This window comes from Montipora capricornis, chromosome 11 (assembly GCF_036669925.1).
Source record: "Montipora capricornis isolate CH-2021 chromosome 11, ASM3666992v2, whole genome shotgun sequence".
Lineage (NCBI taxonomy): Eukaryota > Metazoa > Cnidaria > Anthozoa > Scleractinia > Acroporidae > Montipora > Montipora capricornis.
In genome coordinates, this window is record NC_090893.1 from 18,257,304 (window position 1) to 18,269,803 (window position 12,500).

Consider the following 12,500-nt stretch of genomic DNA (forward strand, 5'->3'; position numbering starts at 1 on the left):
TAATTCAATGTACATGTACATGTGTTAAGTTCGGCTCATGAAAAGTATGGCGTCTGAATTGGGCCTAAGTCATTTAATTGACTGTTAAATAAATTTCCAACTATTTAGCAACCAATCAAAACATTTCCATGTATAGGTCAGATTAAAATCAATGTTTAATGTACCAACTTCATGTGAATGACCAGAATTGAGATTCAAAGTCTTATCTATCAGCTCAATTTCTCAGCCTTGGAACAATTCTTTCTAATAAGAGAAAAATAAAAAACAATAAAATACATGTTTTAGTTTCAGGTTGTAGTTACCGGTACATGTTAGTTCTTTATTAGCTACAGTTGTATACCGAGATAAGAGTGCCAAGTATCGCTTATTACTCGATCAACAGTAGCAAAGCTTTCCTTTTCAGTTAAGCTTGAAAATTTCTCAAATAAAATAAAACTTAAATAAAGTATTAGTTGGATGTATCTACCCGGTAGTAAGTTAGAGAAGAATAATAATTATGATGTTACAGTCCTGAAGATAATTATAATAAATTACATTGACTTGTATAGAATAACATGGAAATTCTGCTGTGTTGGCCATTTCTACCCCAGGCATAGATTTTGGTGCAAAACACATTATTTACAGTGATTGCTTTGGAGCCGCTAATCAGAAAACAATGCTGTAGTCATTACAGAAAATTAAAAGTATTGCATGTGAATGTCTAGAAAGGCAAGCTACGGCCTGCACTTTAAGTTGTCTCAGACCTTTCATTGAAATTACTATGTGCACAAGGAAGCACCAGGGTGGAAAATGCATGAGGTACACTGTATAACTAACCTTCGGATGGTCTCATAAATCTGCTTGAGGCTGTGGATCAAATCAAACGTTTCATTTTGTTTGCGGCGAAAGGTCTTTCTTTCCTTCTTTTTCATTTGCCATATGTTTGGTTTGTCAACCGAATCTGTGGGATAGCATTGAAACATCTGAGCTGTGTATAAAATTCTGCCCACTGTAGTTACAATGTACATCTTCATGATGCTTACATAGTATATATATTATCATGATACACTGTAAGAGTATGTACACTGTAACAGTCATAAATTATGCATCTACATTGTAATTATTGTCATATGCACCTACATTGTAATTAATTTTCAGAGACACGTACATGTACAGTGTATGCCTTTCTATTTGCATAAAAATTAATAATGTATAGTTTGAATCAAGAGAGATATTGTTTGATGCTAATTTAGTATGAAGATTTGAGTAATACCTCATTCACACCAAAGCTTAAACACGTTTAAAAGCTGTTTAGTTAAACATGGTTTAAAATTGTTTTCTTCATACAAGTTACTACCTGACATCATGCGGCTCTAAATTCAACACAATGAAGACACACATTAGAATTTACATGAACCCTACGTAAAATTCAGTGTTTCAGCCTTCCGTTGCTCATTTTTATTTTGTTAACCTGGTTTAATTAAACATGTTTAGTTGGTGTGAATCGGGTATAAGTTACAGTTACAATACATGTACATTGTTAGTACATGTCCGTGTACACGATCCAACATTTTTGATAGAGCTTCCAAGAATTTTCATTAGAAATTATTACCTAAAGAGTCCTTCAAATGACATACACGTACATGTACAGCTGTAACCTTAATGTGACTTACATGTAACATACTATTAGTTAACAATAAAAAGAGGGAGAGGTCATGATTAAATTTGTCTTTTGACATGGAGTGGTCATTCGCTTTGCAGCTCAGGGCCTGGTTGTTCGAAAGGCAATTAACATAATCCAGGATTAGCGTAAACGTTTGTTTCATGTTTTCAACTTTTTGGTGAAAGTTTCTTTTTCTTTTTTTTGTTTTTCAAGATTGACCTTTTCGAATGTAAAGTTTTGCCGAATATCAGTGTTGAACAGCATTTGGGAGTAGACAAAATTAATTAATAAACTCCTTGGATAAAGCGGTTCTAGGATAAAGCAGTTCTGTGCAAGCTATTGAGGCTATTGAGGCTGCTCTGTCCCAAGACCTCGACCATGTTGTTGAATGGTTGAACCAAACTATCTCATGTTAAAAGACACTCGAAGGCCAAAGTTATGCTTATGGGAACCCACCAAAAACTGAGCTCAGTCCAGTCATTCACAGTTAGTGTTAATGACAAAGATCTTGAAAGGGTATACATGTACAAATTTAAATATCTGGGCATCATTCTGGATCCATGCCTAACATGGAATGAACACATTGAACATAATTATTGGAAATAAAATCTCGTCCCGCCTTGGAATGCTACATAGAGCCCGAGCGGGAATATTGCGGGTCGCAAGGCTACTGATACCGATATACAGCAAACATTGAAGTGGCCATCCCTACAATGCTGCAGAGAACACCAAAGTGCATACAGGTCTATACATGTAAGTGTATCAATGGCTTGGCTCCAGCATATCTACTGGACGACTTCCATTCCTCGGAGCAGATCCGTAACTACGACACTTGGAGCAAAGACCTTATCCGCCTGCCTCTTGCCAAGACTACTAATTTCAAACATCTTTTAAGTACAATGTCGCCAAATCCTGGAACACTCTTCCTCGTAACTTACGCCATCATCAGTCGGTCACTAGTTTTAAACTGAGAGTCAAGAAACATCTAAATCATCTTTGTTAATTTTTCACCTTCATGAACTCTTTGAATGATTTTTTGCTTTCATTTACATATTTTTATTACTTATTCATATCATTTTGTACAGATTTCCATTTAAACCAGCTATGCTGAACTGGCATTTCTGTATAAATAATAAATAAATAAATAAATTTTAATCTGGGATAAGCGTTAATCGGCTTTTGAACAACCAGCCCCAGGTGTTAATGCTTGCACTGTTTCTCAGAGGTACATGGCAACAGTCAGTAAAATTTTGCATTATTTGGTCATTTTTTAATATAATTTTTGCATTCAAAGTTGCTTCGTGCTTCTCTCCCCCTTCCCTTCCCTTTTCCCACCGCTTCTCAGTGTGTGACAGGTACTGTAAGTGGATACCTGGTTTGCGGGCTCATGGCTGGGTTGAGGCATTGCCGACCACTGGAGCATTACTGCATCAAGGAGCTGGATGACCTTAGAGGAAGCCCCTGGATACAACCTACATGTGCACTTTACATTTTGGTACATTTCTGCCATTTTCATCTCAAAAATACAATCAATGTATTGTCAAATGACCAATGCAATGGAAGACATGAGCTCACAACAATGAATTTCCTCCGACCAATTTTCTCAATCGAAAAACATCCACACTACATGTATCTTCAAACCAATTTAATTACGGAAAATTAGGTAAATAAACACTTTCCGGGAGCTTCTGCGGGTACCGGAGCACAAATTACGTAAAAAAAAAAACAAAGAAACAAGACAGAAAACAAAATTACTCCAAATAAAGACTAATCCCAAGTGACCAAACACACAATGCTTTCCGGTTCCTGCAGAAAGACCCCACTTTCCACACAGAATGACTTAGAACAATCAAACAAATTAATAATTACATTAACATGAATTTATATGTTCAGATGACATTCTGACTTGCGGCTGTTGTTGACTCATCATTCTTTTGATGTCTGCTGTAATTATTTTTTTCTAACTTACCCTTGTGTTTCTTGTGTTGCCCTGCTTCAGACAATTTTCTCTTTTTAAACAAGCTCTTCGATTTTCTACCATCATTGAAATAACCTTTCTTTGTTTTCCTAGTGCCAAATGTTTCTTTTTCACTCTTGTTCTGCAATTCCTTCCTTCCAGATTTTGTTTTCTTGTTTTCTTTCTCCTGTTGTGAAAATTCAGTCCTTCTGCCTTCATTCTGTTTGTCGCCTTTCCACTTTTTTGCTTTGATCAGTGTCTTTTTATCGTTGTCCTCACTGCTGGCCCTTCCTCTTGCGTTCTGACAATTTATTGGCTTTTGTTTCGTTAGAAAACTTTTTTGGTTCAACCTTTAACTTCACATCATCAGACTTGTCTCTAACTTTTTTCTTGAAACTTTTTGATGTGCTGAAAATTACAAAGAGTAAAAACCCAGCTTAGTGTTTTTCAAATGAGGGATAAGTGCAACACTCGCAGGCACTTACGCCCAGAAATGCAGGTCATGGCGAAAATGGACGATTTGGCGAAATTCTGCCAAATCTGCCATTTTACCAAAATCTGCCCCTTTCACTGGGCCCCTAAAGCCAACTCATTGCATTCGACTGTTGCACTCTTGGCAAAATGTCACCAACTTTGCCAAGCCAAAATTTAGCTGAATCTGTCATTTTAGCCAAATCCGCTATAATTATGTCTAGACATGCAGGTATATGTAATGGCGAAGATGGAAGATTTGACGAAATTCTGCAAAATTCGCCTCACGTTGCCCCCTTGACATAAATTATTCGCAGGAGATGACAGTGAAATCTATAATGGTGAGTTACAGGCAACCAAGTCTGACAGTAAATATTACCATCCACACAGAGCTCCCTTTAACACTGTCTCTGACTTGCAGTAAGTTAATTAATAATAAATAGGAAATCTTCGTTTTATAAGACAAGCTGAGAAAAGTGAACTTCGTACTTAAGAAAGATTTGCACTTAATATCGTGAGTTGGTATTTTAAACTTAGTCACATATGCATGCAATGTACCGAATTCGTGTTTATTATACTCCTGTATTTTTGTGTGATTTTTATCCAACACTGTTGACTGGATCATCATATTTTGTGCATTTACTATCTTAAGGGCCGTGAAGGTAAGCTCTCAAGGTTTACAATAGCTTGACTCTCTCTTGAGAAAAGGATATTGCAGACTTTGCACAGTAAAGATGTCACTCAGTTAAACTATTTGGTTCTTTTATATTCCATTTATAATCTGTGTAATCATCAAGATTCACAAAATCACTGAATATCAGACAAAATCCACGCACATGCATACCTTTTCTTGTCGTTTACATCCGCCATCTTGAATCAACCACGTGCAATCTCGCGAGCCCGCAGTTTATTGTGTCAGCAAAATGTTTTTCAGACCCAGTCCACCCAGAATTTTCTCTTAAAAACATTCCGAATTTTCACAATGCACGGAACTCTTCGTTTAATTCGAAGATCTCTGTACACACCCACTAAACAGGTGCGTAAGATTCACCCTCTCGAGAATGTCGTCAAAACCAGTTCGTGCCCTTATCATGGGCCCTCCTGGATCTGGTAAAGGGACAGTTTCTGAAAGGATCGTCAATACCTTTTCGGTGACTCACCTTTCTAGTGGAGATGTTCTGCGCTCACAAATTAAGGAAGGTACAGAGGTTGGCTTAAAAGCGAAGGAGATCGTGGAAAAAGGAGGACTTGTTCCGGACGAGATCGTGATCGAACTTATTTTGAACAAGATGAAAGAACTAGGTGAAGGAAGTTGGCTTTTGGATGGTAAGACTTTCTGATAAATTTGAGTTTTGTATACACTATCCCTACTGGACCGGATGACTACAGCCCCATTATCGAAAAAGAAGACTCGCAAACTAGTTCTTGTTGAAAAGACACTGTCCACTGCGAAGTATATTTATTTTTAAATCCGTTCAAGTTAAATAGATCGGTGTTTCTAGACGCAAACTTACGTTTGAGAGATCGTATTAGTTCAGTTTATAGTTTAAACTTCAAATAATTGCATGGTCTTTTCCCGATGGAGACTACCGTCTTCAAGAAACGTCTTGATCTTAAGCCGCTTACATCTGTTTCAAGTAAAGTGTCTGAAAAAACTTGATCGCCACGAATTTGAAGAGACAAAAGCTTTGTTACTGGATAGGATGTTTGTTTTATACTCTATGATGATATTTTCACGTTGTTTCTCCCAAAAAAGGGAAACAGGTTTTGTGGGGTAGGAAAGGAGATTTTTCACACAGTAGGCATGACTGCTTAATTATTCATTGACTTTTGTGCCAGAAATTGTATTAATATTCATTAAATGTTGACCTGATGAGCTAAATCTATAATTGAATGAACAGTATGTACAGTGATTTTAGTCATGCATTTCTTAATAAAAGCTCTCAAATTATTAATGAAATATGACATGAACTTTGCATGACATCAACAGCCCATGCCACACTTCAGATTGCACTGTTACTGTTATCAGCCTTAAGTGTACCTTATTATTCGTTCTGTTACCCTCAGCTGCGGGAGAAGAACTTTATAGGATCTTTAAGGATCTTCAAGGATCTTTAAAGATCATTAAGGGCCTGCAAATGATGATGAGGATCCTTCAAGGTTCTAAAAAGTCTTTATCATAGACAATGTTATAAGGTGGATTCAGGAGATCCTATAAGAATCAGTGGGGATCCTGTGAGAATCTTGCAAAGATCCAGATGAAAAGAAGATCCAAACTCTTGGCAACAATCCTTTAGGATCTCTCAAAGGTTCTACAAGGATCCTTTGAGGATTTTAACAAGGTGGCTGAAAGATCCTCAAAGATGTCATGAAGATCTTTGAAAGATCTTTGAAGAAATGTTCAGAACATTAAGCACTTAATGACTGGCCCCAAGGGAAACAGTGAGTTTTGTTTCCCCGAGACCCTAACGTTCTCCATAACACTTCAACCTTGGTTATTAAGCACTTAATGACTGGCCCCAAGGGAAACAGTGAGTGTTGTTTCCCCGAGACCCTCAATGTTCCCCAAGGCAAAGCCGAGGGAAACATTGAGGTCGAAGTTGTTGTTGCCCTAGGGCGTCATGACGTTTTGACCAATGACACGTGATACGTTCTCCTCCAATCAGAAAACGTATTTGAGTTGGGAGGTATAACAATAATAATTATTATTGAACGAAATTATTACCGGTAATGGCTATAATTGGATTGTGAAAGTCTGGTTTTGTGGAAAAAAAACATCAAGTTGGCCCACAAAAATGCAGTGATTCAAATAATTTATTATTGCTACTGGTCAAGAAACCCTGATCATTCACAACTCCTCATCAATGAATCCCAAACTGTTACTTTTTCAGGTTTTCCAAGGACAGTCATACAAGCAGAAAAGCTGAGTGAAAAGCAGGAACTTGACATTGTGGTTAACCTAAATGTTCCCTTTGAAACCATTATTGACAGAATTTCCGTAAGTCTAATTCATCCTTCTACATGTATATTAGGATTTAGCAAGATCTCTGTTTGGTCATCTTGGAAAAGTTAACTTTGGTCTTGTATGCCCATCATCTTCTAACCATTCTTACTTACATGTAAATCTCAACCAAAAGAAACGATGGATACACCCTGGCAGTGGGAAGACTTACAACTTGGATTTCAGTCCACCAAAAGTTCCAGTAAGTGTATTAACTCTTTTTTGTATCTCTAAGATAGTCAGTGTTCTGTTAATTCATGATTGGTCAATTTAGTGAGCTTCAAATTTCTAAAATATGGCTCACTTGTTTATAATCATTATGTTAGCTTTCAAGTGCAAAGATAATTATAACTATCTAATACCAACCTCATCTTCCTGGCAACGTCGACATTGCAACATATGTTTGCTATTGGTAATAACATTTCTTTCCGATTTAATGTCCATAGGGAAAAGATGACGAAACCGGAGATGATCTTGTTCAACGTGATGACGACAAGGTCTGGTTCTTATTATTCATTTTAATGAATAATTAATTCAGTTTAATTCACCTAATCTTAAATCTGTTTTCCGTATGAATTAAAGGATGATGAAACACTTGAAACCCAATGGCAGTATAAAAGATTCACTAGTATTGTCTCTTATTTCTTTAACATAGCCTGAAACTGTACGACAACGGTTGACCCAGTATGAAAACATGACAAAACCATGATAGATTTTTACGAGTAAGTATAGATCTCTTACTATTGTGAGGATGAACAAAGGCATCATTGTCTGAATAAATTTATGTGTGTTCCACCTGCAATGCGGACCATCCAGTGCTATTGTCTCCCTTGCTTGGCATGCCTCCTTGTTTGTGCGATTGGATTTCTTTATTATAATAATGAACTAAGCTGAGGTGTGGAAAACTCTGATTAGTGCCCATTGAAGATCCAGACAGTGCACAGATTTTCAACAGTGACTCTTAAATTCTCTGAAACACATGTGTTTTTAATATTATGGCTAATTAAGGACACCCCGTAGACGTCCCTGGGAAAGGCACTTGGTTAACATCATGGGTTAACCTAATGTTAGTTTTGGGAACATTTCAGTTTTTCTTTTGCGAAGGTTTTTAATGAGCTCCTTGGTGTCTGAAGACATTTGTCTAGCCATCACATCTGATATTGGATCCATTTGGCCATTGTGAAAAAAAAGATAGCCATACAAATCACTTACTTACACGAATCCATTATTTCTTGTCTTTGCAGTAAAAAAGGTTTACTGAAGTCATTTTCTGGTACAGAGACAAATGTTATATGGCCCAAAGTCAAAGACTATCTTTCAGAGAATTTCTTCAAGCAATGAATGAAAACCCTTTTTGGTAGTCTGTATATAATTCATAAATGTGCAAGTATAAATTTTAGACCCTTTTAAATAATAATTATTAATTATATTATTATTATAGGTAGAGATTTGTCATATTCAATTGGTAAATTATTACTAATAATCGTAATAATAATGAAGCCCGGTTACAATAGAGATCTTCTAATTAGGTATTCTTAATAAGTGTCATTAATTTTATAAGCCTTAAAGTACTGTAATTTGCCCGCACGTAGGGATAATTACACAGACAAATGATATTATAGAGAATCATCATCGCCTTTACCGAGACGGAAGGATAAAATTTGCGTTTTATCAAAAATTTAAGGAACTTAACTTGATTTATCTCAAGATAGAGACAAGTTTGAAAACTAAAATTATCATTTTTTTGTGACAAGGCAACCAGGGCCGTAGCTAGTAACAGGCAAACCGAGGCAATTGCCTCAGTAATTTGTTTTTCGTTTTTATTGTTTATAGTCGTCATAAACACCCTAAATGCCTAGGAAGAGAATTTAACCACAGACACTGCCTCAGTCAAAATTCTTTCATGGACATTGCCTCAGTCTTCACTCTTTTCTGGCTACGGCTCTGGCAACATGTTCAGGGGTTAATTTGCAAACAAACAAAAGAATACCAAAATGGAGGCTATTTTGGAAGAGGGTGTATAAGGTCAGTTTTAAACTTCGCATTTTACAAGTGCCGAATCTAATGCAAAAGAGAAAAATCTATTGTTTTAGCTCATTTCCATTAGATTCGGCACATGTGAAATGAGACGTTTAAAACGGGCCTTAAACAAATTATTGCAAATAAAGAAAAAGAAACGACCAATCACAATGGACGCATTCTTGTGCAAATAACCTGGAATTAGCCAATAAAAAATCGAAGAAATGACTTGTAAGTTGTTAAATGGGTGGGAAAGTGTGCACGTGCTAGTCACGTTTTTGGTTTTGCTTTTCATTGGTGGAAAAAGTGGCGCGAAATTTTTCACCCTATCACTAGCTAAGCAACGGGGATTTCCACGCTCAATTGAAATTCTTGTCAAGTCTTGATTATATCAAATCATTGTCGTTTCCTTGTTCAGAAATTAGAGTTAGAGACATTTGAATATTTCTCTCAAGGAATTTCACGTCTTTCTGAGGCAAAGAACAGTAAATGTAGTGAACAAGAACGTCGCCTTTGGGTGAAAAAGTATGAACGTTAACCTTAGGAATGAAATTGTAATTAGGTCCGAATATGAAGACTTACTAGTCAAAGAAATTTGAATTTGACCCTTATTTTTAGACAATTCTACTATTCCTTAATACTTATATAAAAAATGTGAAGAAAAAAGTTATTTTTCTCTCTCTATTTTGCGTTGTTTTCTGTGAGTGTCTCCAAATATTAGAGAGGTTTAGCAAAGACAACGGCGACGGCAACGAGAACGTCTCAAATTTGCATATTCAGTGGGCTTTGCACGCTCTGCACGTGCGTTTTTCACTTTGGTTCATTTCTTTGCCGTCGTCAGCAAAACAACAACGTGAAATAGCCAATTTTGAGGTTTTATGAAGAACGTCAGGGCTTGAGGATAAATTTTAATTTTCTGCCCTAAATTAAGCGCCGCTCATAACGATTTCATTCCTGAGGAACTGCCACACCTTAGTCATATAAAAAAAAAACTTGGAATAGTCGTGAAGTGATTACAATAATGAGAATTTATCTTTTGAGATGACGTTCTCGTTGCCGTTCCCGTCGGTTTCAAACATTGTGTCTTAAAGATTCAAAGACTTGGACCGTGTCACGTTATTTTTAGGCTTGTTCTAAGTAATAAAGACAAGCACCAACAGAAACCAAAAAGAAAACAAGTTTCATTACCAAGAATCGTATCACTACTACTTTGTCATCTATGGTTGTGAATATGCAATCATAATATGGATAGCGCATGCTGTAAGACGTACAGTGTCCCTTGAAAACTTTTTACGAGATTTTTAACTTGTACGACGACATTGTTACACAATTGTGGATCTTGGATTACTTTTAAGATAGTAAGTGATGATGATAGATTATAAACTGGAGATGGTTTGTATATTGGGAAAAGTATTTTACCGTTGTATATCTCCTTTGATATTAAAAAATAATACCACGGTAAACCAGGTGTAATTATTATCTGCCCTGGGCGTTTTTTCGTTGCCATTTCCCTGAGAGGAAAATTGAGCCAAAAGCTTTGAAAGACAAATCTAGGTTCCTTGTAATATGTAAAGACTGTCTAAAGAGATGTTTTTATCACCTGGTAGAATTTTGATCTGTTTGGACATCTGACCTGAAAATTGAAAAGTCCGAAAATTTTAGGGAATGAAAATTGCTAGGGGAAAGTTACCTTCTACGAACTTCCTAGAGAATCATTTGCTCATCCGAAACTGCTAGGTGACCTTTTTAAGTGCCAAAAATTGCAAAAATATTCCTTCCGAGAACGCAAAGGCATGCAAAGGGACTACTTTCCCCCTGGTTGCGAATCTTTTTAGTAAAGAAATCTATAACTGTTTGGCAACGTAGAACCGAAATTCTTAGAACAGTTTGAATCTCCCGAACACACATTTCACCGAAGATTATCGTTGGGTGCCTCTGTAGAGATTCTAAAGTTCGGGATTCTCTACAATAGCATGAAGGTGTGATGCAAGCTAAGCAGTACGGTGATTCTTGTTACAGCTTCAGCTATATACCGTACCTGATGAACACACTAGCCAGGAGAGTCAAAGACTTGGGAAGTAGCTCGTATTTTTTAATTCAAAATTACATTCATTTATCTTCAAATCAGAGTAGCATCGAACTACGTCGGATTGTCAACCGGGTTGCAGTGTAAACCTCAGGTTTACTAAAGACGAGCAACTCGATTTTTATGTGACAATTTTTGTGACGATGTTAATTTGCTCGTGTACGAGAAGATTTGACCAATTTTTATGACAAATGTATTTGCTGAAAAGCTGGCGTGTTGAGTTTTATGTGACAAAACAAAGTTGTCAAATACGAAAAGTTGCTCGTGTAGACGACGTGGCAAATTCCTGCTTCTTCGTGAGCGCCATTGGAGAACGACCACTCCTCTAGGCAACCTTGCCTTGTTTCTGCTTTATCTCAGTCTGCTGTACAATGTTGACTGACCCACTTAACTGCGAATTGTCAAAAATTATTTGTTTTACTTTCAAATGTATTTGATTTGTATGTTGCATAAAAATTGCTCGTATTGATCGACGGGACTTAGGCAGCGTTTACACGAATGCGGTTTCATTTGTAACCGAGGCACCGTTTACACGAACGCGGTTTCATTTGTAACCGCATCGATTTCGCTGCGGTTACACCTTCCGTTTACACGACACCGGTCGAGACTGTCATCGAAACCGTGTCGATTTGAAACCGCTGCCAAAAGTGGAGCGTTTTCAAAACGGTGCGGTTTCATCTGTCGTGTAAACAGCGAAACCACATCGCAATGAATACGGTTACTATTTTGGCGCGAAATTTGCATGTTCAATTCAAAATAGTGAATTTAGGACGTAGAGCAGCGCTTGCTTATACCATCACGACTTGGATTTTCTGGCGAAAACGGTTCCGTGTAAACACTTACCAAGCGCATCGATTTTGACGCGGTTTCAAAGTCCGTCTCGACGTGAAACCGCGTTCGTGTATATGCTGCCTTAAACAACCTAAGGCGCTGTTACACTGTGCAATTTTTCGTGCAACTTGTCTTGGATCGCCACTGCCAGACAAGTCGCACGAAACATTGCCCAATGTAACACGCCTTGCAACGGCCAAAAACGTTGCGAGACAAGTTGCAGAGACCGTTTCGGAAAGTAGAATTATTGGGTTCTACTTTCCGCAACGCTTCGTGCAACGTTGCGACGAATTTCAATCATAACAGGGAGCTTAAGCAACGACAACGGCGACGGCAATGAGAACGTCATCTCAAAATATAAATTTGCGTCATTTTAATCGCTTCGTGACTATTTCAACGTTTTTAATATGACAAGGGTGTGGTAATTTCTCAAAGATGACACCAGTTGGAACGGCACTCCATTTTAGGAGAGAAAATGAAAATTTATCCTCAA

The 12,500-nt window shown here is 37.2% G+C and overlaps 1 protein-coding gene and 1 long non-coding RNA gene across 2 annotated transcripts; one reads left to right on the forward strand and one right to left on the reverse strand.

Annotated features, from left to right (window-relative positions):
- Positions 1-165: 165 nt before the first annotated feature.
- LOC138022776 (uncharacterized) lies at positions 166-4,958 on the reverse strand. Its single transcript, XR_011126635.1, has 4 exons — positions 4,915-4,958; positions 3,612-4,007; positions 817-940; positions 166-243 (listed from the first exon to the last, which is right to left on the reverse strand). It is a non-coding gene; the product is annotated as an uncharacterized lncRNA (long non-coding RNA).
- A 145-nt stretch (positions 4,959-5,103) lies between these two features.
- LOC138023640 (GTP:AMP phosphotransferase AK3, mitochondrial-like) lies at positions 5,104-8,493 on the forward strand. Its single transcript, XM_068870683.1, is given in 7 exon segments — positions 5,104-5,396; positions 6,962-7,068; positions 7,208-7,273; positions 7,518-7,568; positions 7,727-7,775; positions 7,778-7,793; positions 8,316-8,493. Coding segments are annotated over 7 exon segments (651 nt in total). The 5' UTR covers positions 5,104-5,131; the 3' UTR covers positions 8,413-8,493.
- The last annotated feature ends 4,007 nt before the right edge of the window (positions 8,494-12,500 follow it).